This window comes from Haplochromis burtoni, unplaced genomic scaffold (assembly GCF_018398535.1).
Source record: "Haplochromis burtoni strain Fernald_Lab_line unplaced genomic scaffold, NCSU_Asbu1 Contig_112, whole genome shotgun sequence".
Classification (NCBI taxonomy): domain Eukaryota; kingdom Metazoa; phylum Chordata; class Actinopteri; order Cichliformes; family Cichlidae; genus Haplochromis; species Haplochromis burtoni.
In genome coordinates, this window is record NW_024582473.1 from 151,258 (window position 1) to 179,017 (window position 27,760).

Here is a 27,760-nt window from a genome sequence, read left to right on the forward strand (position 1 = left end):
AGAAGCAACAAGCTACCGAACCAGCAGCAACAGCTAGCCGCCCGCCAGCAGCTATCTCCGTGGGGGACGAGGCGTATTAACATGCAAAAGTTTAGAAACACGGATTCCTTGTCCTAAGCAGGCACAAGAGTGACGTTGGGCGCAACCCGAGACGGCTGTGGAAACCATGGGTCACGTCGGGCTCTCGTAATAGATAGTTATTTGCGTTATTTAGTGCTTCAAATGTGCGAAAAGTCGCTCGGTGTGTCCTCGTCGTTGAACAAGATGGCAGCAGCAGCAGGAGCAGCACCGTTGCAGGAATCGACTGTGGTGCGGGTCCTCGTTGCTAGCCAGCTCTTTCACACCCTGGGCGATACGATTTACTGGCTTTGTTGAAGGTATGTCACCTTATCTGGCAAGGCTGGGCGTCAAATGGACTTTGTGTGCTGCGCTGGTGTTTGTTTCATATGTCCCTTTAACGTTGACAGTACTTCGCTCATGGCTAGCTTGTTTGCTAACTGCGGCTAACTTCGATTTGTCCCCTGTAGCTGGAAACTGTTGGCGATAAAAACGTGCTTAATTAGAGCTAGGGCACACGGTAGCTATTCAGGTGTGTGGTTTTAGTGTGCCCTTTCATGTGTGTTCATTTTTAAGTAACTTTAGCTATGCATTTTGTTAACTTATGCTAACTTGAAAAAGTTATGTACGAAAAAACGACTTTATTTGACACATTTTTGTCCCTTAGTAAAGATATAACACCTGTAAAAGTTCGCACTTGTATTTTTGAGTGAGTTTGAGTAAATTACTTTGCTGCCTGTCAGTTTATAAGTTCCAACAGGTGTCTCGGCTGGTGTTGCCCATCCCCCAAACACGTACACACACACAGCCTCAGGCACACATCACCCTCCCCGTGTGCTAACATACCTCTCTAGATTGATCAGTAACAAACTGTGGGGTGTTGTAAAAGGACGCTAGCTGGACCCGTGAGCACATACAAACACGCAAACACTTGTGTGTGTCGTGGCTCTCTATTTCAGGCTTGGGTCTCGTCATCCTGTGGGGATATCAGGCTACCTAAGCCTGGCAGTGAGAAGGCAGAGCAGCACTGGCAGTGTCGGTGGCCCCCAGAGACTGGAATGACATATTGGCAAGCGTAGGAAGGTGGAGATGTTGGCATCAGCCATATGGTGGTGTCGCCTTTTTTTTTCCTGTAGCACCATCAGATTATTTTTAGTGTTTGCTAAATTTGCTGCTGTAGTTGTTGAATGAAGAAAGGTAGCGGTGAGGGAGGCAGTGGAAAAATATGGGTTTGGTTTTAGACTACAATGATGTCAGCAAGAATTTTAATTACAGCCACACTCCACAGCTATTTGCCAGCTCATTTCTGCTCTGAGTAATATTGTTGTTAACCAGAGTCTGAATACAGATCTATATTGAGAGAGAAAAGTGTGGTTGCAAGTGTTACTGTCCATCAGCAGTTTGTCTAGTGAAACACATCAGCCCTGCTGGTAATAAGAGGTGTGTTTTATTTTAATGTTGACTTTGAGGCACACCCCTCTGCTTGTCTCAACCTGCATTGGCACTTGGAATGAAATTTTGTGCTTAACGCAGCCGGCTTCATGAGCGTCAAACTGGAATCACCTGAGTCCCAATGTAACCCAGCCAAACACGGGCATTCAGGAAGTATGGCTGCAGCCTTTGCCTATGCCTGTTATCGCGGTGTACAGACTTGCTGCAATGAAAGGAAAGTTGCAGGAAAAGAATAAATGAAGGCAAATATTTTATAGTAGTGTGTAGCATTAGACAATGGGATGTTAAAATATGTATGTTACACAATGGCTAACACTGTTCTCTAATCATATCCTATTTGGTGTAAAACTAAATCAAGCATGTTTGTTCTTTGGCTGCATAATCAGTTTCCTTTGTTTGTATATTCCTAACTTCCAGGGAGATGTGAGTAATGCCAGCAGTGCTTCATTAAGGTCTGAATAATTAATAATTCGGCCTAATATGTCCACTCTAGTCAATGATTTAACTATTTTGTGGGACAGATGGACATTGCTCACTTAAAAGAGTTTAAGGGTTAACAAAAGTCCTTGTTCAGCTTTGGGGGCATTAGGTACTTTTTCAGTTTGGAAGAGAAAATAAAGGATTAATTAAAAGATTGCTGTTTGTTTTCAGATATAAAAACGGATCAAGCCACAGTAGTCTTACCTGGTTGATTTCAACCCCACTCAGTGTGGTGAGACCCTCTTCTTATTCCACTTCTCCACCAGTTAGTCCTTGCTCACCTGATCTAGTCTAAAAGAAACCTGATACTGGCTGGTCAGAGCCCAGTGGTCATGGAACAGTCCTAATCCTATCAAGACAACTTGAATTACACTTTGCTGAAAGTTTTTTTCCCCCCAAAAAAGCCTCCTGCCCATACCCCATCTCTTATAAATTCAGTTACCCAATAAAAACCATCAGTGAAATTTATGCTTTAGATTTCCATAAAATTATACTACCTTTCTGTCTTTTTGTGAACATTGAGTACACATCCATGTTGTTTGAATAGGCCTACATCTAATTTGAATTTGATTTGAACTGTCAGCTGAGAAAACTGGCCTAAACCTTGGTCTATAACGTCAGTGTTATTTGTGATTTAAAGCATGTAATCCAACTCAACAAAGCATCTAACATTAATAAACATTGTAGATTGTGCTCCAGGGCTATCACAGTATTAAATTTTCACTCCACAATTATTTTGGTAAAAAAGAAACACACCAAAAAAGATATCTGTACAAAATCTTTAAGAAAAAAAGTCAGTATTCTTTTAGGCGGCTCTATAACTGAATGTGTTTGTTGTCATTTTTTTTGGGAAATTAAAATTGAAATCCGAGTGGATGGAGGTGATGAGTCTAACTGTAACTCTACCAAAGCATAAAAACAGTTTGAGATAGCCTATTTGTGCTATAGGCATGACATGAATATTTAATACTTTAATACTATCAATACACAGTTATCATGACCCCCACACTGTGTCACATTGGTTTCTAACCATGTTATCACACTTTAGCTAGTATACGCCTGGTGTGCTACCACAGTGTTCTGACTTTAGAAACGTGAACTCTTACATTTTTACAGCATAGATCACATTGTATGCTGAACAAATGTTTCCATTAATACATGAACATCAGTAATAGACAACTACCTAAAGTAGAAAGCACTGAATAGAAAAGTGAGTGCTTGACATGAAGATTGTGTAAGTTGCTTGAATGCATGTTTTGGTATAATATGCTTCTAGGATTTGGGAGTGAGGTGTGCCTTAATCAAAGAATCGTTGTTAGATCATTTGGACTACAGCAGTGCAAAGGCATAAAGTAAAGCAGAAGCTACTACAGTTCAGCGTCCTCTCTTACAGATGGTGTTACTTCTGATTTTGGTTTTGATGCTAATCTAAATAAGCACTGTTACTTCAGTATCATTGCCATATTTGTAAAATGTCACTGGTTGATAACTCATCGTGCCTTTATGGTGGATTATTTTCCCCTCCAGTACTGCTTGCAGTGTGGTTCTGCTTGTGTGAAACTGACCCTTGAGTATAGCATGCAGAGACAGGCCAGAGATGCAGCGGGCTTCCCCCGTCTCTCATTTCAGGAGGCCAGTTCCCCTTTCCTGTAATGGTGAAATGATGAGTTAATGTGTATTTGTTCTGGTGTCCTTTGGTATTTTTTGTTTTTTTGTATAAAATCTTGGCTCGAGAGAATGGTGAAGGAGAAGAAAAAACTTTGGTTCTACTCTTTACTCTTTACTTTTTTTGAATGTAGCATTTTGGTGTGAGTTTGTTTTGCCATGCTTTAAATGATTAATGTGGCTTGTGTTTCTGTTCTTTAGGTATGGCCTCACAAGTCTTGGTCTACCCATCACAGATGCACTCAGCTCAAACAAGTGCCTTAGGAACCAGCAGTAGTGGTACCAGCAGACATATAGGTGAAGCCCACCGCAGTAATAACACCAGCAGAGCCTTTCAGCACCGACCACCACCCAAAACCTATGTGATCGGAGTCAACTACGGTATTGCATATCCCAACAACGTTGTCCCATCCTCAGTCGGGGCTGATTCAGGGAGACTGCACGCAGGAATACAGCTCGGAGAAGGGGGGCTGTGGGCATTGCAGACTGCAGGAATACAGAGTGAAGAGAACCTAGGAGAAGGTCCAACTCGGACCCAGGATCAGCAGTCTCTTTGCCAGAGCAGAGGCAGAGGCCCACAGGAAGTGAGGCTTTATAGGGACAGTGGTGGTACTCCAGCAGGAGGAGGCCTGGACTGTGGGCTGCTGAGTAGGGCCTGTATCAGAACGCAAGAGGACGGTGGTAGAAACAGAAGAGTACCGAGGCCAGGAGGATACACCAAACTTTTAGACACAGCTGCCATCCAGAAATGTGAAAAGAAGACAGGTGAAAGTGGAGAACAACTGCAGGGAAACAACTGTGTCGGAACCATGCAGATAGTGGAGGAGGTATCTGCTCTGCCTTCACTTCCTCCTCCGGTGGCCATGTTGCAAACCAACACTGGGAACTTTGCAGATACTGTCAGATTAGGAGGTGGAGGGATGCCTGCTCAACACAACAGGGTTGAAGGTGTGACAGACATTGGAATCAGGGTGGATGGAACTGAAATCAGGCCAAATGGCAGTAACGAGGCAGTGGCTGGAGCTACAGTGACTAGAGCTGGGTCAGGAGATGGTGACTACCAGTTAGTTCAGCATGAGGTTCTGTGTTCCCAGAAGAACAGCTACGAGGTTTTGGAGTTTCTGGGTCGTGGCACCTTTGGCCAGGTGGTAAAGTGTTGGAAGAGGGGAACGAGTGAAGTGGTAGCTGTTAAAATACTGAAGAACCATCCGTCTTATGCACGTCAGGGACAGATTGAGGTGAGGAACTGTGAAATACTGTCTGTTGTTAGTGTGTTAGCTGAAATCTGCTGCTGTGTTACTCTGTGCATGCCCACAGTTTTGTTGCAGCATCACACCAAAACCGAACAGCAGAAACGGTTCAATTTGGCTTTTTTTTTCTCTCTCTCCCATAATCTTTTAACAGCTGGTAGTCTGAGCCTATGTTATTTCCTTTTGTTCCAGGTTGAGATATTGGCACGGTTGAGCAGTGAGAATGCAGAGGAGCACAATGTGGTGCGTGCTTTGGAGTGCTTCCAGCACCGCAGCCACACCTGCCTGGTGTTTGAGATGTTGGAGCAAAATCTGTATGACTTTCTTAAACAGAACAAGTTCAGCCCACTGCCACTCAAAATCATCAGGCCTATTCTGCAACAGGTAAAACAAACTTTTCTTTTCTGCTTTTAGAGCTGGAACACCTAGTTTTTAATGGGCTAAAAAAATGCAGAGCACCATTTTGAATCATATTTTGTATTTGTGTTAATTCCTGCAGGTGGCAACAGCCCTAAAGAAGCTCAAGTCTTTGGGTTTGATTCACGCTGACCTGAAGCCAGAGAACATCATGCTGGTTGACCCCTCCAGACAGCCCTACAGAGTCAAAGTCATTGATTTTGGCTCAGCCAGCCATGTCTCTAAGGCTGTCTGCTCCACTTATCTGCAGTCCAGATACTACAGGTGAGTGCTTTCACTCAATTCTGAATCATTCATCAAGACTCATGGGAGTCATTCACCAGTGGGTGTGGCGTGATATGATAGGCATTCCTGTTCATACTTTGAAAGACATTTTGAAGCTGTTCTAAAATAATTTGCTGTGTAAACTTGCTTTGTTATTGTAGATCAGAATGCAGCCTTCACTACTCCCTGTAGTTTTAATGCAGCATTATCAGTTACCATATCATAAGAGAAGCATGATGTTTAATTTTGAGATAAATGTTTATGGTAAACATTTTTATTTCCTGTAATGTGACAATTAAAGTTTTAGTTTTACTGTAATTATGGGCTTTTAAAAAATTTGAATAGGACTCACATTTGTCAAAAAGGCCCCTAAATATGTTTAAAAAACCAATCAGTGCATGCATCAGACTGAACCCAGCTGGTTTCCAGTAGTACAAAGTGTTCAGAATAAGCTTCACATGGTAGAATATTTTTAGGAAGATCAGATATGTCGCGAGGTGAAATGTCATGGTATTTGTCTTCATAACATGCTAGCACAGTGATTTGACTTATTCCCATGGGTAATGGTTGTTTGTGTGTTTCTCCCTGTTTCTCACAGGGCTTAGTGAGGTCTTGCCTGAGCATTGTGTGTTTAGGCCTTTTCTGTTATGTAATATGACGTGGTCTGTACCAACCTGCACACTCTCATTGGGAGTTCATTGACATGTCTTGGGAGCTGTTTTTTCCCCCTTCTGTATTTGTATGCATTTTTTATGTACATGCCTGGATGTACATCTGAGTAGTTCTCAGTGCATCACGCCCTTAACTTGGCTGATCTTGCATAATGTGCAGAGGAACTGAAATGTTTATATGAGGAACAGCGTCATGAAAAATTTGGCTAGTCTTTCTGGCCTCTGTGAAAGCAAGAACGTGCTTATGAAACAGCTTTCCCAACCTCAGGACGCATTGTTGAACTGAAATGTAGAACTTAATTAAATTGTTAAGCTGTAAGCTTATATGCTCCCATTATGACACAATAAATTTAGGACTTTCTGTACTTAAAAACAAAGTAGACCACAAGGTCGACTAAAAAAACAACCTTGTCTCTCTTTGGTATATAGCCGTCTCATTGTGGACTCGTAGGCTTGTTTGTGACACGTATAATGATATCCAAGCTTGCTTCCAAAGCAAAAGTATTTGCTTTTTGCTAATCACGGGACAGAACGCTGGCAATTTTATTCATCACAGCTCCGGCTAGCAAGTTTCAACAAGCAGGTCATTTGGGTCGGGTGAACTGTTGCAAACTCTTCATTGTGCAATTCTTCAGAGGCTGCTGGGATAAGAGGTATGCCAGCAGCTAATGGAGCACACACACCCAACAGTACACTCTCTGCAGTTCTGATTTTATTGCCCTGTAAGGAACGTAGCACATTATCAGTTATTTCAAAAGCGTTTCTGGTAGTGGTGTTGAAATGGGGATACATAAGTCTGGGTTTCCTGAGGTGAAGAAACTTGTGTAAATGTGCCTTAGAGCACAAACATTCCACCAATAGCTTTGTGCAACTTCTCTATTTTAGAGAAATCTAGCCACTCCCCAGCCCCCTCCTCTACCAGAGCTGAGGTTTAGTGTGGAGCTACAGCTGTTACATAACATAAATGATTTGCTCCTCATTTGACCTGTTTAACTGTGGAGAGTGTGAGTGTGTGTGTGTGTTTCGTCTTGAAGCAGCAAAAGTGAGATCATAGTGCAGTTAAAATGGGCTGCTGGTGGATTTCAGAGAGGTCACTCAGGCCAGTGAAGAATGTGGTATGTGAAAACCCACATTTAGATCCAGGAAAAAACATTCAGACATTCCTGTGTGTGTCTGGGTGTGTTCCTATGTGGTGCCCCTGTCTATAGAACAGCTGTTGAGCCTGGATATAAAATGTGCCCTAACATGCCTGACAAAAATGCCACATGAATGTCACAGAGGGGCTTTGCTGAGTATTCAACGTTTGTATGTTGAGATTTGTACCTTTTAACTTGACCTTTATCTTAGCTGGTGGTGTATGGCTGAAAGAATATGCTGACTCCAGACACAGAAGTCTTATTTTTAAATAAACCAGTACTTCATGGCTTTCTTTTCTTGCTGTATATCCCACCTGCTTTCCATTGTGGGTTTGTGTGAGGAGGAGTTGGCTTAGCCATGATGATAGCTGGTACTGCACGTGCAGTGTGCACTGGTAAGCATGTATGTAAGCTTGGTTGGGGGAATTGTCTGTATTCAAACTGAGATGTCATAATAATATTTTGCAGTGCATTTTGTTTCCTATACGTGTTAATAGTGGAGCAGATGAAAGTAGCTGTTGCTTCTTATTGCTGTTATACAAGACCCAGTTCAATGAGTCAGCTCACTCTGTGCGAGTGTTACGTTGTTTGTAAGTGAGGTTATGTGGAGAGTGGTTTGAAGGATATAGTGTATCATCTCCCATGCTCATGTTACATAATGCCTGTGCTGTATTGTTACCATAGCGAAGCTCTTAATAGATACAGCCTCACCACAGTGGTTGGGTGGATTTTTCTTTTTTCTATTTTTTGCTTAATGTTTTTGGGTTTTCCCTGGATTTTCCAGCACCATGGATAATGGCATTGCCAACAGTGTGGCTTTGATGAGAATTCAGATTTTTAAAACACAAAGAAACCCCAAAAATGGCAGTAAAACTGAGGTCATTTTAATGAGGCCCAGTATGAATGTTTTGTTCCTGGTGTTTACTGGCATGACAAAGAGTCTATATTTATCCACAAAAAAAATGAACAGATTGGTGTTTTGTCTAGTTCTAGTCTTGAGAGCACTGACCATAAATCACATTAGACACTCACTGAAAAGAACTTAGTTTCAAGGCATTCACATATCACCTAATGTCAAAGTGAGGGCAGACAAATAGCATAGCCATAACTGCTTGTATAAGTACATTTGCTTAAATGTAAAGTTAGGGCCTTTTGTGACTAGCTTATGTAATAAGATTATTATTGTGATTTGAGATATTATATTGGGCCGTTAATAGCAATGTTTGTGTAAATTTACGTTGAACTTCCTTTTGGATGCTGCTGCTAATTGCGTTGGTAATTAAACAAAAACTTATGACTCACTGGGTAATCTGTGGTTCAAGTGGTAGCATGTCCAGTAATTAAAGGTTGGGTTTTTTGATCCTCCTGTTTGCATGTTCAAAAGCCTGTAAAGGAATATGCATTCAATTTGGATAGACTTTATAGAATTGGAAATTATATTCTTATAAAGATTATCACATCCATTTTACATAATTTGTGAGTGTGTACATTTTATTTCATCTTTCACTGTCGGCGTCAAAGGCGCAATATGTCAACATAGTTTGGGTTTATCTGGTAGTGAGCACCGTGCTTGAGTTGAGAGGGTGATGGTATGAACTTGAACTTTATTGATTTCCCCTAAGCCTTGCTCTGTAACTAGAAAGTTGTAGCTGAAACCTTTGTGCTCATCATGTGCTTATGTGATGTTGCCATAGTAGCATGACACAGCAGGGCCTGGTGAGGTGACTGTTCTGTGCTGTGGGGGTTGTTGACGTAAAACCACCTCCCACAGTGAAAATGGAGCATTGGGCTATGTGAATAATTCAGCTAAGCAGCTCAGGTAGAAGTAAAGACGGCTATCATCTTAACACAGTTGCAGATCGGGGCAGGGTGTGCAGCCTTCCTTAAGCTAGGTGTGATGTCTTTGCCACTGAAGTGATGTTTTACTTTGGCGCCTAGTGTCGTACATCTTGTACATGTAGATATTCAGATGTGTCTTTGTCGAGGTCTAATTTGACAGAGTCCTAGGCAGATCTTGAGCTTCTTTTCAAAATGCAGTACCCATATGTTGAGTTAAGTTGTTGCCTCACCCACGTTGGCACAGTTTCACAAAGTAGGGCTAGAAGATGACTTTTTTGTTGTTGTTGTTGTTGGGTTTTTTTTATTTGCCGTTCTCTGTGGAAGTAAAACTGTGGAAATCAGTTGTAACCATGTTTGGTATCATGTTTCCTAACTGACATTTAGTCTGGAGGGAAACCTGCCAGTGAAGTCCATACCTGATTCCATGATACGTTTCTTGTACTTTGAGTGAATAATATATGATACTCACATTAAGTGTATGTAAATGATAAAACATTAAATGCATTCCCTGTCTCTTGTTTGCTGGTTCCTAATTTACCTGCACTTTTCTTTTTATATACTGACCCCTTTTTCACCCTTGTGCGCTTGTTTTTGTGTGTATGTGCTTATGTGTACACACATCTGCGTTAGGGTTGTGTAGCATAGACTCAAAGTTGTATTAAGATATTTGAAGGAATTTTGTGATGATACTTATGATGCTATAGAAATAAAAACAAACGTACTTAACTGACTTAGTTACAGTTAAGTAACTAACTTAACTTTGTAGCTCATATGCAGCTTGCTCAATGTTGTACATAATAAAACTGAACCTAAAAAAACATTTTGTACCTGGGAATCTTGAGGTGGGATTTTTAACTAGCTGCTTAAAGCCCTGCCTTTGCCACCACATAACCAGTCATTTCCGTCCACCATTTCCACTTCCTGTTATATGGACTGCCAACTCCAGCAATGCTTTAAGTGATTTCTTTACTTTTGGGTTTCGCATCACCAGGTGCCAGCATCTCTAGTCTTTGTTGAAACTAATTTGTTGTGTCTTCCTTTAGCAGTAACGGCTTTCTTGCATATTTTGCAACGTACTGTGCTTTGTTAGAGGTTGTCTAAGTAGCTGCCTTTTTCAGTATTAAATCATCGTTTTGACATGCCTGGGCTTATCACATTCTGTGGATACTAGGGAATGTAAACACATGGCATCTCTATAACACTGATTTCGTGATATGTCAGTTTTTTATCACGTAAAATTGTACACCTGTATTGTATTATATGATATGATAGTACACACACCTAATCTGCGTAGCTGTGTGTCTGTGTGGCAAGCTTATTGATTTTTCTGGGGACTCCAGATGGATTATTTATGCTACTGTGTGGTGAAGCAGCTGTTTGTACAAAAATCTGAAACTGGTGTGTCCAGAGCTACACTTAAACACAATTAAACTGTTACACTATATTTCTAATGAGCTAATAAGATCAGTTTTGTTGTTATGGCTATTGATATTATTATAAACACTGGCTACTGTGTTAGTGTGAATGTTATAATAATCAGCCGCATACAAATGCAGTTTGTGTAGATAATAAACAAAATCTAAGTGAAAATTATTGTGGTGTTTAATGCTAATGAAGTAAAACAATGATAGTGGTTACATTCTACAAAGCAGTGAAATGTAATCATGTGAACAGGTGAATAAATGTCAAGTAGCTGCCATTGAGACGATATTCAATATATCTGAGGCTGATCTGGATGACTAAATAATATAATTGTCTTTTTATTTGTTAGTTGTTCCTCCTTACTAATCCTGTAATGTAGTCTGCCATAAAGTCACCACACCATTACCATGGCTGATGATATCTGCTTATGTCGAGTACCAGTCAGTCATGTCAACTTATTTGGCTGCAGTTTAAAAAACTCCTACAAAATACAAATAAAAACTTGGTGTAGCTAAAGTGAAACGCCTCAAAGCTGCTGTCACTTTGCTCATTTGCTTATTTTACACTGCATTAGCTTTCCCTCTAGCAACCTCTGTGCTGCTGACATTTGGTGTAGTACACAGTGTACTGGATTGGCCACTAGGGCTGCCACGATTTGTCGACTAGTCACGATTACGTCGACTATCAAAATCGCCGACGACTGATTTAATAGTCGACGCGTCGTTTGAAGCTTTGTAAGATCCCAAAAGATGCAGGAATAAGTAGCAGGATTTAAGAGTGTAATAACGGACTGAAACAGAAGATGGCAGCACTGCATGTACAAGGATGCCAGCTGCCGTTAAACCCCGAAGAAGGTTTAATCCTAAAATGCACATCATAAGTCAGTTTCATGCAACTAGTCTTTAAAATGACTGATATATTGAAAATCAAAAATCCAAAGTTACCCAAAAGGGTAACTTTTTTGACGAGGAACGCCCAAGGGTTAATATTACTCTCTATATTCTTTCTGGGTCACAAAATAAACTGTTTAACATATTTTCAGGCGAGAAATGTAGCTGTGTAAACATCAAATATCTGCTCGGTTTATCAAGAATCCCATATTTGCAAAAGTCCGACGTTTTCGAGGCGTCTGTTACCCATAGCTCGAGCTAGCTCGAGGGTAGGTACTAGCGCCGTGAGAACGCACCGACTCCCGGCAATATTGTTTTCAAACCCACCGCGACGTCTTTCGCTGACTCGGGTTAAACATATATATGAGTCACTTAGATAACTTAAAAATGTTTTGTTGGGCTTTTTTTTAGTTTTTATTTGTTCTGAGTAAATCGGTTTGGCTGAGATTAAAGTTATTAGTTATAAATCTTTATTCCGGTGGCTCTTTACAAGCTGATAAACGTCAAAGCAGAACAGCTTATTAATCAGAAGTTGAGAAGTGCGAGAATTACACCAGTGTCTGGTTATATTTTAGATAGCAAGAGAGCGCGTTTATTAAACTCCACCGAAACAATCTGCAAATTTCATTAAAATTGAATAAACTATCATCTTGTCTTTATTTTTAGTTAGCACCTTAAAAGCTTAAAGCTGTAAGCTAATGATAGTTATATAAGAGCAGATGCTGCTGGTGCAATAAGCTGTAGTTTTACGTCCAGTGGATGATGATCTGACTACTCCACTAACCGCATAAATAATCGGTGACTAGTCGACTATCAAAATAATCGTTTGTGGCAGCCCTATTGGCCACAGATCACCTCATTGTCAGTTTTGTTTGAGCCAACTTTTTTTTTTTTAGTCCAAGATCTGACCAGCGTCGGGTAATTTCCTCCCCACCAATCCACACATTTGTGCAGAAATTGTGTACATATTGTCACTAGGTAGGATAAAGCAACTGTGTGAGTAGTATGGCCTTAAGTGTGCGTGTGCATGTATCACAAATATGGCCTCGTAGATGCTTGATGGAAGGAGGAAGTAGCAAAAATCTGTTAGCATGTGTTAGTTGTTGTCACAAATGAATGACAGGCATGCATCCATGTTTGTAAAGGTGTGGCCTGAGAACTCATTGAGTCGCCTTCATATTACTTACAAGTTTGTTTGTTTGGGGGGTTTTTTACAAATTAGAAGCAAAGATCAGTTAGTCTTAAGGAATTGTTACAAACATTTTGAAAATGCAACAGAAAGCAAAGACATGCTTCAAATGTTGCTGCTCTGGTTGACGTGTTTCCTGCAACATGAGATGCTGCCGTTGTTTGATATGTAATCATGATGAATCAGCTCTGCTTGCAGTTTGTTCAAGCACAGGGTTCACGTGTCCTGTACCAAGTCCCATCACATCAACATCAATTAAACACGTGTCCAGAGAGAGAGAGAGAGTGTGTGTGTGTGTGTGTCCATAGTTATTTCTGTTCTCTGAACACCGCAGCAGTGTGTTGCCATACTGTATGCACTGTTTATTCGTGTCGTAGCTGCTGCTCTCTAGTGAGACTAGTTAGTTCTGGAACCTGGTTTGCCTGCCAAACACCTGTGGGTGTGTGCGTGTGTGTGCGGGAGTGTCAGCTGTGTGTTGTGTGATGAGCTTTTATAGATCTGGAAGGCTGCCGCTATTGCTCTGGGGGGCAACAACAACACATGCATGCGCACATACACACTCCTCTCTTCAGGTTTATTTTTGTGTGTCTCCATCTCTCCCTTGACCATATGCATGTGGACTGTTTATTTTTGCTATAGGCCTGTAATGCACAGCTGAACTGAGTTTTTGCTTGTGTAGTTGGTGGAGAATAGCATCTTGTATCTTCCTTAGATAAAGTGACAGAATGAGTGGTCTTAATACTGACTAAATTTTAAGTGCAGTTGAAGCTTACCAACATGGGCTGTACTGTCTAAACTAGAGAGATTGACTCTTCCGTTTCAAAATGTCAGCCTCGAGGAATCACTTTCAGGTGTAGTGGAGTCTTTCCCATTTACCATACCATTTAAGCATCAACACTTGGGTAGTTTATAATTACTGTAAATCATTACTACTGACTCTAGATTTAATAGCAGCTAAGAATAGACGCAGTCACCGAAGGCTTTTCAGTTACTTACTGGTACCTTTACAGATGCCCTTTTACCTTCAGGACTGCCTTGATTTAGTTTTTTTTGTTTTTGTTTTGTTTTTTTGTGGCATGGTTTGAACAAGCTGTTGTTGGTGACGATTTGTCTGTTGCACATTTATAATGAGAACCTCCTGTTCCGCCACATCCCAAAGGTGCTCTATTGGATTGAGATCTGGTGACTGTGGATGCCATTAGAGTACAGTGAACTCATTGTTATGTTCAAGAAACCAATTTGAACTGTGTGACGTGGCATATTATCCTGCTGGAAGTAGCCATCAGAAGATGGTTATGTTGTTGACATAGTTTCCAACAATACCCAAGTAGACATTTACACATTTGCACATGCTCAGTTGGTACTAAAGGGCCCAAAGTGTGCTAAGAAAATAACCTCCTCAGCATTACACCACCACTGGACTGACCTGTTGATACAAAGCAGGATGGCACCACACTCTCATGTTGCTTGTGCAGCTGTTGCAGCAAAAATTAAGATTTCAGGAGACAAAGCAATGTTTTTGGTGAGTTCATACAAATTGTAGCCCATCTGATTCAACATTTTCACAAGTGATTATTTAAGTTACTGTTGTCTTCCTATCAGCATGAAACCGTCTGGAAGTTTTTCTCTGTTGGTATTAACAAAGCATTTTTTGGGTACTTTGTCCTTCTCAGACCATTCTCTGTAGAACTTAGAGATGGCTGTGTTGGGGGAAATCCCAGTAGACCAGCTGTGGGACACTGCTACGTTCAGTGTCACTAAACTCTGCTTTCTTCCCCTTTCTGGTGCTCAGTTTAAACTTGACTGTGTGTACGTGTCCAAATGCATTGAGTTGCTGCCGTGTGATCTGTTCTTGACTTTAAGGAAACAGCAGAAGCACATGGGTGTGATGACAGTTAAAACAAGAACCACTGTTTCCTCTTCCTACATCAGAATAATACACTGGTTGTAATCTCCAGCAGCATTGTCTTATTTTATGACTGCAGTTTCTCAACAAGGGACATTATGTATCTATTTTTATTTGTTGTTTTAATAAGTATGAATCATTTTTTTAATTCATTATTTTAATAACGATTTTAAAAGTATTTTATTAGCCTTTCTGTTTGTTTGAAAAATGGTTGGTTTTTGGTTTGTCAGATAAAATCAACCACTTCAAGAATGTTTAGAACAAGGAAACCCACAATCACCGTCTTAGTCCCTGCTACAGGACTGTTCTGTAAATGTTTGAGGCCATCTACCCCAAGGCTCTTTTTGGTGTTGCATAACTGAACTTCTTCCTCCTGAATGAGCAATGGGAAATGGCAAAGTGTAATTTCCTGCAAGCCAAGGAGGGCAGAAAGCCTGGGCTCTGTAAAAATGAACTTGACATATGCGTTTGTGTGTCTACACACAAGCAGACACTTTCACAGACATGTACACACAGTGCGATGACTGATGGCCCCATTTATCACCCAGTAATGCGGTTACATTATCGTCCTGCGTCCAGTTGTTGCTTGGTAACAGTCATTTTCCCTGTGGTCGTCACAGCAGTGGTTGCTGTTTGCAGCAGTGTTTCTCAGCTGCTGTGTCCAGGCCTGATAGAGCATTGTTTTCATCCACCGGCTCAAGAAACTACTGCAAGATTACGAGTCCCAGTAAATTGCGCAAGTGGCAAAGTCCATTCTTTGAAAGAGATTTAGTTCTTTTGTTGCCGGAATGAATGCACTTCATATGGATGTAGTATTTGGTTTAAGTTCTTAGAATATCCTGCTGACAACATGGTAACTGGTTCGTTTTTGACAGTCATATGCCAGGCAGCATGGTGGTATTCATAATGTTCCTTATGTATAATACAGAAAGATTCATTGTTGAAACAAAGTTTTTAACCATGTCTTAGTTAAACATGCCAGGGAAAATCAGCTTCTGTCCTTGTATTCTATGGGTCAGTTCTGTCATCAACAATGTTGTTCAAGTTACTTGAAAAAAGTAATCAGTAACTAATTACTGATTACTTCCCCAAAAAAGTAATCCCGTTACTTTACTGATTACTTATTTTCAAAAGTAATTAATTACTTAGGTACTTAGTTACTTTTTAAAAACACGATTTACAACCTGAATAGGTAATAAAGCGATAGATCTTTCAGCCCAATTCTACTTTTTCTACATAATCCATCATACAAATGTAATCAAATGGAAAAGTCTCTTTTTAAAACTTGTTTTATTAGTTTTAATATTTTAACTTTATGCATCAAGCAAACATTTAATTATATGCAACACTCTCTGACTGGAAGAAATTTGTTTAATATTTAAACCTATTTTCTACACATTCCAGCACATAAAATAAAATATTTTTTGTGTTTACACTCAGTCTTTCAAATAGATGCAAGTAAAACACAGCAGAAAATAAATAAAGTCAAAGACTAGCGGTCCTTTTGCTCTATTTTCACCTGTAAAGCAGGAGTGGGGTAGGCGGAGGTTTATCCTGGTGCAGGTGTGCCGCAGCGGTCAGTGGAAGAATCCGTGAGTTTCTCTGTGAGTTTCCCATTACGTCATAGCGCACTCGGTGCTTGCTTGGAAGTTTAGGGGGGTTTTTTTCGCTGTAAAAAGAAGTTTTCTTCCCACGCACAATGCTAATGGACGCTAATGTTTTTGTCACTTTTTATGGAATCAAACTCAAAGTAAGCTCAGTACTTCCACGCTTTAAACGCTGCACGCTCATACTCTCTCCCGCACTTGATTATGATCCATTGTTGATCTGCACACAGCTGTTGTCACAAACGTCGCACTTGCTAACGTCACTGTCATGAGACATTCTCGCAAAAAATCACGGTTTTAGTAACGCAGTAATGCAGCGTTCCTACGGGAAAGTAACGGTAATCTAATTACCGTTTTTGCAATAGTAATCCCTTACTTTACTCGTTACTTGAAAAAAGTAATCGGATTACAGTAACACGTAACGCGTTACTGCCCATCTCTGGTCATCAATGATGCTAAAAATGGGTACCAGCCATAAGATCTTTTTGCTGAAATACCAGAAAATTGTTCCAAACAAATAACAATTATGCGCCAAGTTCTTACAATAATCTGTTTTTCTTGAATGGTTTTCATGGTTCTGTCTTCCCACATTGCCACAATGGTCTTAGTTTCAGAAAAGTTCATTGTGTTCTAAATGTAACGGTTAATTATGCAACTAAACAGATAAGTCCAGAAGTGCAAGTTTCTCATCCACTAGTCCCTGGGCTGTCTTTAATGCCCTGGGTGTATTCTTGGTGTCTGCTGAGCTGTTTTACCTTTTTGTTCTCATAAACATTCCTGTTCAACCTCTTTTGAGCTCCATCCAACAAAAGCTGCAGCGGTCCCAGCCTTTTCACTCTTGTCAATCCATACTTATTTTGTTGTTCTCTGGGTTGTGTCAGTATGACCTGTTTGTGATTATACTTGGTGAACAACTCCCAGGCGTAACCTTTTCTTTCTCTTTTCTCTCCGCAGGGCTCCAGAGATTATTTTGGGCCTGCCATTTTGTGAGGCCATAGACATGTGGTCGCTGGGATGTGTGATAGCTGAGCTCTTCTTGGGTTGGCCTCTCTACCCTGGAGCACTGGAGTACGACCAGGTGACTTTGCCCTCCCGCACACACGCACACAAACGCGCGCACACACATGCACACTCTCAAGGACAGAAAGCCTGAAGAGGGAGACCTTTCATAAATGAAGGCGGAATAAGGTGGAGAAAATAAAATTTAACCTCATTTTTGCAGAAAATAAATTTAGTGTGTATAATTCATTCTTGGCTGTGTTTTCCCAGGAGCCTAACGATAGTATTTTTATTACACAGTTAAACCTTCATTTGTTGTTGCTTCCCAATCTCTCTCCTGCTTTATGACTGTGGTCCAACAAATCCTTGATGAAATCCACCTAATACTAATCTGGACTAAGTGAATCAGGAAATTGTTCCTGGCAGTGTGTGATTATCTTCCCACAGGATTGGGCAATCTAAACTATACAACAGGGACCCTAAATGGAGTCCCCCGGCAAGGGAGAGGGAGCATGGGAACAGGCCCATAACACATTCACAGACTAGTGCAGGATTATCCAGCATTTGACCATAGTCAATTCATGGAGGTCCAGATTGAAGGCCATCATGAGTTTAGAAATTTGAAGGGAAAAAAGTTGGACACCGTTGTGTGTTTTGACATGAATTTCAAACATCAAATAATCAAACGTAGTTGCTTTTTTGTTTTGTTTTTTTAAAGAATCGTCCCTGCTTTATTGTGTGTTCCTCAGTGTTTTTGGAGGTCCTTGTTCATCTAGAAGCAGCTAATGCTTTGAACTGTCATCAGTCATCCGCTGAGCTTTGACAGCTGTGTATCACAGGGCCATGCCAGGACACACACTCACGCGTGCACATCGAGTCCCCAAAAGCATGCTGTCCTATGCCAAGGCTCACTGCAGTTCCACTCTACACAGCAAAATGTATTTATAAACATAAGCCTGATGGTAGACAAGTGCGCACACTCACACGTGCACACGTAACACACACTTGTGCACACATAGACAGTGTGGTTGGCGTTCAGTGCACCATCAGCAGGTTCTCAGTCCAGTGCTCTCTGGCAAGTCAGTGTATTTGTTCTAGGCCGTAGACATGACATGTACACACATACACACTGTAAAATTGTTACTGTAGGATTTGTGTTTTTCATGGAATTTCTGGAGTATCGTAGTATTTAAGATGTTTAATCAAGCCTGGGGGGTCAGCTCAACCAATCTTGGTAAAAGACAGCCTACATCTGGGCAAGATGGTTTACTTCTGTGTTATCACACTGTGAAGGTAATCCCACCTTCAGTGGCATTTTAAAATGTCTCACAAATTAGTAAAATTAAGCACGGGCTGATAAATAGAAATGGATTTTCATGCTCATTAAATAAACATCAGATAGAGGCCTACACATCCCAATAAAAACATTGTGAAATTACATGATTCAGCTGTGTTACACTTTGTTATTTCTTGCAGTCAACTACAAAAAGTTTGGACTTGTTAGTGAGAGGGGGAAAGGGTAAAAGGTGGGCATCCTTGCTTACACATGGACTGAGAACATATCAATCTGTCACTTAACATTTGAGCCTTTGATTACATTTTGTGGGTGAAGATTGTTATTAATAAAATGGTTTCTCCAACATGCACTATGGGGTACATGTTGGAGAAAGTGTTTCAGTCTACCTTATGTTCTTTTTAAAGAATAGTCATATACATATTTACACAAGCAGAGTGCATCAGCTGATTTAAACTAATATAGAAACTGGGTAAAATTCATTACATTCATGATGCTCATGTTGGTGTGGTTTTATGCAGTGATTATGTAAGTTGTTGTGACTGATTGTGACTTTCCTGTTATTTTCTTCCTCTCCCTTCCTCTGCCTCTTCCTCACTGCGTCCTGTCTGCTTTCTTGCACCGCTCAGATCCGGTACATCTCTCAGACTCAAGGCCTGCCTCCCGAGCAGCTGCTCAACAAGGGGACCAAGACTTCTCGTTTCTTCTCCAAAGAATCAGATTCTCCCTATGCATCGTGGAGACTAAAAGTATGTGCAATCAGATCCTACAAAAATAGACACATATATGACACAAACACAATGTCTGCCTCTTCCTGCCAACTACACGTCATTAAAAGTCAGTAATTGTTCATTAAAATTTTAGAAAAAAGTCAAGTGAAAGATCCTTGCAGTCAGGGAAAAATAAGAAGTGGCAGTACATTCCCAATAGGAAACAGCTGCATGATCTTTTCCAAACAGAACAAAGCCGGCAAACCTGGAGGAAAGCCGAAGGAAATGTGAAACTGTGTTTAGACTACCTGCTGAGCTGACTTTAAATACAGTTTAAATGAATGTAAGCCGAGTGTTTATCTGTACGTGTACTTTCCAGCAAAACTCAGTTGGAACAAGTTGTGCGTCCAGATTTGCATGCTGACGTGTATAGTTTGCTCTCCCTGCTAACCTTTCATCCCTCATCTCTGAAACAAATCCAGTAATAATTTCCAAAACACAGAGATGCAAACCCCTGCTTATACAAAAGTCTTAACATATTACATTTATGTGTCTGAAATATTTATCTTCATGTTCCTGTTCATCCTCCAGACAACAGAGGAGCATGAGAAAGAGACAGGACTTAAATCCAAAGAGGCCAGAAAGTACATCTTCAGCTGTCTGGATGACATAGCCCACGTGAGTCTTTATAAGCCAAATCACTTGGATCGGTTTCAAACCACACCAGACACAAATAAAACACCTTACCATACAATACAAGTCTTACCTTCACAAAATATATATTTAAACCTAAGTTTGTGGCTGTGACTTGCTCTGTCAATTAGGTGAACTTGGTGCTGAGTCCTGATAACGCTGACATGCAAGCAGAGAAGGCAGACAGGCGGGAGTTTGTGTCTCTGCTTAAGAGCATGCTGTTGATCGATGCCGAGGACAGGACTGTTCCCACCAGTGTCCTCAGTCACCCCTTCCTCACTATGACTCATCTTCTGGACTACCCTCACAGCAACCAGTAAGGCTACGACAGCTCACAAGATGTTTTGATTTTCACATTCCTGTGTGCTTCCTTTCTCCTGTCTAACTTAGAGCACACTGGCATGGTAAAAATACAGTATGTACTCGTGAACCACATACAGCTTCCCTTGTCACCCTTACCAGTGTGCAGTCATCTTTCCGCATCATGGACATGTGCCACACTCGGTCCAGCAATGCAGTTTTTGACGCTCTCAACCAGAACACCATTCATTTCTCAAGGCCACCTCTAGCTCCCACTGCCTCCTCTGGCCTCCTGGGCTACAGCAACATACCAATCCACACTCAGGTGAGAATGTGCTAGGAATAGGTTTAGTCTGTCATTCAGCACAGCAAGTGCATAAATGCCTCTAAACATGTACAATTAATTAACATATTGTTTCTGTCGGCATATTCTTTAATGTTGACCTGAAGTTGCTGTAATGCATCACTGTAGTAAACTGGATTAAATATTTCTGTCACATTGACTTCACTGGCACCGCTGTCGTTATCTTCTTTTCGTGGCTAACATTTGTTGTGTCTCTTTGTCACCGCTCCTTTTCATTTCCTCTCTTCTCCTCTACCGTCTCACCTGATTTCTGTCTATCACTCACTGCTCTCTGCTCTGCCGTTGCCTCTGTGTACACGTACCTGAAGCAGGCTATCACCCAGTCGGCTCCATCAGTGTTGCATCCGGGGATAGCTCTGACAACCGGAAATGGTCAGTTTGGGTGCAGTGACTCATTCCCACCTGCCCTCCTTCTTTGTCCTCCAACCATGCAAGGTATATCGACTGTTCATAGCTTCTTTTGGCAGTTACACAACATTCATTTTATACTTTCTGAGAAGTAACTTTACCAAAATGGCATAAAATTTAGTTATTGTGTAACAGTTTAATTTAATTTAATTTTTCTGTTTTTTAAGGCAACCTTAATCAGCCAGCAGGTTATTCTGTCCCCATGGCAACTCAGGCACCTCCTATACAACCCTTACCTGTGAGGCCTGGTGTAATAGCTCAGGTAAGCTCTGTACATGCAAACAATAAGTTGAACTGTTAAAGAAGCAGTGGCAGACACACCCTGAGTAACTCTCAGCTCCCGTCGCCCTACTGCTGATGCGTCACTGAGTAAAAGTTCCTCAAAAACCACTTCTGACGCCAATGGAGATCAAAAGAAGATTACATAACATCTATGATTTGACTCCTTTGTCCCTGTAGCAGGCCTGGTCTAACCGGGGGCAGCAGCTCCTTGTCCCAGCAGCCTGGCAGCAGATGACTCCAGTAGGGCCTCCTCCCTCTCACCCACCACCACCACCACCATCCTCCCTAACCAAGGACACCACAGCTGGACCTCAGCGAATCAGCGACTGGGGGTGAGTCACAAAGACTTAAAGTCTGGGGAAAGTCCCTGCTTGCAAGACTTGCACTGGTCAACATTTTTCTGTCAAATTCTTTATTGGCATGTGTGCATCTGTTTTTCTTATTATGTCACAGCATGTTTTCTATTCTCTTTATGCTTTTACCCAAAATATGGAGCTTCATGTTTCTCTTTCACCCTTTACTCTTAAAATCTGTAACAGGAAAGTGCGTCCACACAACAGCCACTATAACGCAGTGATCAAACAACCTCTTCTGACTAATCAGATGCCAGCCCTCTCGGCCCATCAGCCGATCAACATCGGCATAGCTCACGTTGTGTGGCCACAGCCAACCAATAAAAGGAACAGGCACAGTCACAACAGGTTGGCTTCTGCTCCTTGTGCACGTCTTTGGATTTTAAATTCTCTGTCACTGATATATTAAACATTTATGAAATAATTCTGTTTAAAGGAACCTGTCTCACTCCAGCAACGTCCACATCACTGGATGTCGGACCCCCAAAATGGCTGATGCTGTTGAGCAGGCAGTGGCAGGAAGGGAGCAGCCTCAAAGGGAGGTGCCTTTAGTGGAAACCAGGCAACCAGAAGTTCAAAACACAGATGAGGATGATGATGATGCAGAGGAGGAAGTGAGCTGCTTCAAAGAGGTGGCGACGAACGCTAATAGAGAGTCGGACTTGCTCAGGCAGCGAGATGTGGCGGTTCTGATGGCCGACACTGACGGGAGCCCCACGCCCAGCGTTATCAGCATCCGCAGTGATCTGACAGATGCAGAGGATGAGGGTGGGGAGGAGCAACCACTGAGGTGCCGTCTGAATGAGTGAGTATAATCAGGAAAATGAACTCGTTCAAGCTCACCCTGCTTATGAGGGAAAACATGTCAGCTTCACGTACAACATTCTGTGAAAGTCCCTGCATTATACACGAGACTACCTCTAAATTCAGCTGTTTCAGACTAAAAAAAAAATCTAAAAACGTCTCCTCAGGTGCAAAGAGAAGTGTGTGTGTGAGGCTTGCGGAAACACCAGTTTGTCTATGGAGAGAGTGTGCTCACTGAGCAGCCCCGACAGCAGCCTCAGCACCAGTTCGTTTGCCTCCAACTCTCTTCAGTCCAGCCCTTCAGTCTCACCATGCAAGAGAGCCAACAGGTAGCAGTTTACATCCTTCAGTAACTTAAAAAAAAAAAGTTGCTCAACAGAAAAACACTGAAAACACTTTTAAGTAGCGGTTGCTTGAATCTTCTTTATGTTTGTTTGTCCCTCCCCTCCTGTTCAGCATGTCTGAGGATGATGGTCACGAGAGCGGCTGTGACACAGTGGAAGGCTCCCCCTCATCCGACACGTCGACTTCCCCTCGCGGCAACAATTCCTATCGTTACCTTGACAACAGTAACCACAACAACCACCCGTCTTTGGCTGCCGTAGTAGCGCCACTACCTTCGCCTACTGTGCAGGGCAGGAGCCCACGTGGCATCAGGACAATGGTAGTTCCACCAATGAGAGTGCAGAATAACAACACTCAGGGGATAGAGGAGCGTGTCCAGAGAAACGGTCAGTGAAAACTGATTCTTCAATGCAAAGTTTGTCTATGAGTAGAATTATAATCTGAGGTTGTTTTTGTTTTATTGTATCTTTTTGTTTGTTTTTGTTACACGTACAGTGAGCTTTGCGCTGTTTTTGTTTTTCTTTAAAAAGTGTATAAAAGTGGAGTTTTTAAACAGCCCACCTGAAATAGTGGTGGTGGTGGTGGGGTGGGGGTGGTCAAGTTTTTGGCCCAGTTGTGTGGTCTGTCACCTGTGCTTTGGTGGTGTTTGCTTTACAGGTCATTTGGAAGCAGTAGGGGCTTACCGCCCCCTAGTGGGTCATAGAGGCTTTAACAGGTGATCAAGAGACAACAGCAGAAGACTTTCTTCTAGTCTAAGACCTCAAAAGATGCATCCATTGTAGGCAATGCTAACATTGCCTCTGTTATGGCTTTCCCTCCATTTGAGTTGAAATGTTCCTCAAAAGTTTTTCTTCTTTAAATCTGCATAGTCTTCCATCAGTGATCCACATTATATTACAGTAGTTTCTAAAGGTTTACATAAAGACAGGACAGGATACTCTGTTGGATCCTACGTACGGAGGGGGAAAGGAGGATGCATTTGGTTTGGTACTGGACCAGAGCTTGAGTTTTTGCCGTTGGTTCTTGCTGTGCAGCAAAAGTTATCCTAAGACACTGACGTGAGATCAGTTTCTATACCCAGAATATAATTCTGTATTATAAATGTGTTAATTGTGCAGTGAGTTTAAAACTGATACAGATCAGAGTCTGAGGATCAACTTTGCTCAGATGCCATTTTCTGAGTGTCCATTGTATTTTTCCCCCCTTTGCCTGATTTTATGGATTTTCTTATCTGTTTAATGGTTCTGTGTTGTATGTGAAGATTCCCAGCTGTTTACATATATTCAGGAGTAAGGCTTTTTTTTTGTTTGTTTGTTTGGGTGGTTTTTGGTTTTTTTGGGTTGTTTTTTTTTAACATTTTGAGTCATGACAGGTTAAAATATGTCATGTTAACTTAAATTAGTAATAGTCACATTTTGAGATGCCAAAAGTTTCATGTTCTTTAAACAGAGTAAACCTACTGTCACTCTGGTGTGCATTCTTGTTTGAAGTCATTGTGGTTGTTGCTGTTACTTTTTAGTCACACAGACTAAACCCGGAGTCTATTTTTGGTTTTGTATATGCTTTTGTTTGAATAATGTGTCTTCTGTCTCTTCCAGTCTTAGAGTCCTGGTCCCGGTCCAAAGGGCGATGCAGCTTCGTAGGACAACAGAGCACTCCCTCCTCCATCCCCCTCCTCCCATCTGCCCCCCTGCTGTCCCGACAGCAAAAGGTGACTGGGCAGCAGCACCCTCTGGGCTTTGGACAGGTCAGTTTGTGTCCTTTCTCTTGTTAATATATAGGCCGTTAACAGGTTTGAACTAAGGTTTGCTTCTACTTAGAGGAGATCATTCCAGGAGGACTGTGTTTCCCACACTCTGTATGTGGTACTGTGTGTTTGTCTATGAGGCTGACTGTAACAACAGTGAACAGCTGGAAGGGAAAACCAGGGATCAGGACTAACTTGTAAGAAGCCAGTGAACTTTCAAAGTAATAGTGAGGCAGATTTTAATCGACTACTAAGTCAATTGTAAATTTCATTTTTCTTCCCGATTTGAATCGAGTGCATGTTACAAAGTTAAACAACCCACCCCAAGGATTAATGGCATATACTGATTCAGATATTGTCAGCTTGTGCAGTCAGCTGTATGTTTATACTCAAGAATCTGTCTTTTATGCTGCCACTGTTTACCAGGAAACTGCTGTTTCTGAGTGGCGGTAACATAATCTGCATCTCTGAAGCTTGCGTGTGTGTGTGTGTGTGTGTGGTCGCGTACTGGCAAAAACTTGAAAGTTTCTGCTTTCAGCCAAGAAATGGTTCACAGCATAGATTACATGGAAAGACAATGTGCTGTTTATACACTTTGTCTGCGATGGATTACTTACAGAGGTGCTGAAAGTTTTTGTTTCCCTTTTCTGAGCTCTTCCAATCTCTGTTCATGAAATGACTTAACCAGTGGCTTAGGACCAGCAAAAAAAAACTTGTTGAGCCAGTTGACTGCCTGCTAGTGCGTTCAGGCCAGTAATGGTTTCCAACATGTCCAGATATCACCCAGAGTTCACCTGTGAATCAAAAAGCTAAATCAGTAATCTCTAATATTGTTTTTTGTTGCTGCCAGTTGAAAGTAAAACAAGAGTTTTTTGGTTTTTTTTGTTTTTTTTTTAGTGGAGTGGAAAACGCAACAGCGTTAGGCTGTGTATCTATGAGCTCATGTTCACAGCAACAGACACGAGTAATGTCAGTGTTCTGGTCTTACTCTGAGAGAGAAGAGCATGCGCATATATCAGAGGTCTCAGACTGCTCCTGTGTGAGTTGCGCCTGGTGTTAAATGAGTCTTCTTTGTCTGTCCTCTCCCTCAGGTGCAGCCGTACGCTTCAAACCAGAGCAGCAAAGAATGGAACGGCAACTATGGGCCTCTGCGGCCGCACGCCTACATTCCCCCTACTGTCCACACACACACCTTCAGCCCCACACACACCTCAGCCGCCCCCCACACTCTGCTGTCCTACCCTCCCAGCGGCCCACTCACCACCGCCCACCATCCCCACCCCATCCTGCCTTCTCGCCCACCTCCTCCCCCTCTCCTCCAGCATGGCTACGGTCTTTCCCACCCCCAAGGAGGCGCTATAGTTCACCAGGTGACCCTGAGCATCAGCGCCCACCCTCACCACCCTGGACACCCCGCTCCCCACCCTCACAGGCTCCTCCCTTCCCCAACCATCCACCCGCACCACCAGCCTGGATACGCCGCCCACCCCCACCAGTTCAAGCCTCCCTTCCCTCCTCCACCGCCCCCTCCTCACCCTTACATGGCCTCCCCAGCCGCCTACACAGGCTTCCCTCTGAGCCCCACCAAGCTCAGCCACCACCCCCAGTTCTCTTATATCTGAGGAGCAGGGCGGGGCCACAGCAGTACCTTCTGGTCAGGAAGGGCCACGGGAAGTGGACAGGGGCATCAACCTGGGCCGGAAGAGCTAGCAGCAGAGCACAAAATGGACGCATGTAATGATGAAGATGAGCAAGAAGAAGATGGGACGATGGAAAACAACGTATCATAGCGGACAGAGTAAGAAAAAAAGTAACAATGCCGAAGATGACGTTAAAGTTCGGAGGACAAAGAAATTCCCAGCCTGTAATCCCAATTCCTTGATTATGTTTTGATTGTCGGAGCATCTTGAGCTCTGAAAGACTCTCCGTGAAATCGACTAACAGAAGTAATAATAGATTAGAACCGCAAAGCTTTAAAGAGAGCACAACGGGAGTGAATGAATTCATATGACAATAAGGAAATTTTAATTAAGAATGTGTCCTTTGCATGTTACCTCCCATCAGTGGTTGTTTTTCAGAGAGTATGATCTAATTCACGGCTGGAAATCAGTAGTTGTTGCTGTCAGGCGGCCCAGCCTCTCTCCCCCTTTATCCTTATTGCCTTGTAGCATGTACAAGCCGGTCAGATTGTGTTTGTTAAGCCATCCCAGTGTGTATCGACGACCGCTGATAGCCCCCCACCCCCTCTTTGTTTCGGGCAGACTGTACTGCTGCCCTCTCTTAGTGCCTTAAAACGAGTGTCTCTGACGTTACTTCAGGAGCTTATACAGTAGATTGTACATTTAAATAGTCTTGCAGCACTTAACCTACAGAGTTTAAATAAGATGGGCTTATTGGATACATATGAGGTTAATCCTTGTTTTTATGTTATAATATTGGCAAACGTTGGACTTGGGTGTGCTTTCTAAGTCAGAGTATGGATTTCTTTTAGCTAGAGGCTGCACACATAGGGCTTTGACTGAATGAGCTTTTTATGTACATAAAGAGTGATTTGATATTTTGATAATCGTTTTCTATTCACTATAATACTTAATTCACAACAGTATTGTCACTGTTTACTGTAACTGCAATACAATCTAGATAGACTCTGGGTTGCTGTGTTTTTATTATTTGGCATTTAGGCTAGACTTGCATTAATGCATTTTACGTTCTAGATTTTGGGAGTGGCATAGACTTTAAAAAAAACATGAATTTTTATGTTTTTACTTTAAACTGCTTTTCAGTGTTTGAAATAACCTATCAACTTACAGTATCAGTGCTGGGCTATCGAGTATTAGAGTTATAATCGTTTGAAATTATTCATGTGAGGCAAACCTTTTTTTTTTTTTTTTGGTCCATGTATTGAAGCCTGTTGTCAGTTTTGATACATTCCTTCAGGGTGGATGCATAGCCTTGATTTGTGTGTTTCTAGTGTTTTTCGACTTTCTTTTCCCCCCACCGTGTAGTAGAGCTGTGTCTTTACCCGTCATATCAGCTGGTATCTTACTCCAATCAGCACCAAAGACTGTTTGTTTTTAATAATTACTGAAGCATGGTCGACGATATTTCTCTCTTTTTCACCTCCAGCATACTTGTTGCGGTTGTCAACATTGGAATATATTGTGAGATCTCTATTTTGAGTGTTTCGGTTGAGGTTTTATTATTATTATTATTATT

The 27,760-nt window shown here is 41.8% G+C and overlaps 1 protein-coding gene across 3 annotated transcripts; it reads left to right on the forward strand.

The window, feature by feature from the left end:
- hipk3a (homeodomain interacting protein kinase 3a) lies at positions 1 to 27,432 on the forward strand. Of its 3 annotated transcripts, none has more exons than XM_005928352.3 (18): positions 1 to 377; positions 3,856 to 4,892; positions 5,097 to 5,288; positions 5,404 to 5,585; positions 17,200 to 17,323; positions 19,168 to 19,287; positions 19,840 to 19,926; positions 20,073 to 20,257; positions 20,404 to 20,566; positions 20,914 to 21,040; positions 21,181 to 21,275; positions 21,473 to 21,627; positions 21,835 to 21,996; positions 22,085 to 22,453; positions 22,620 to 22,781; positions 22,909 to 23,183; positions 24,396 to 24,544; positions 25,636 to 27,432. In XM_005928352.3, exons 2-18 carry the CDS (start codon positions 3,858 to 3,860, stop codon positions 26,164 to 26,166), a joined length of 4,113 nt encoding a protein of 1,370 aa, XP_005928414.1. In that variant the 5' UTR covers positions 1 to 377; positions 3,856 to 3,857; the 3' UTR covers positions 26,167 to 27,432. The 3 variants fall into 3 exon arrangements, with proteins under 3 accessions (XP_005928414.1, XP_005928415.1, XP_042079395.1); XM_005928353.3 differs by having other exon boundaries at positions 20,917 to 21,040; XM_042223461.1 differs by lacking the exon at positions 1 to 377 and adding an exon at positions 384 to 2,221.
- Positions 27,433 to 27,760: the final 328 nt, after the last annotated feature.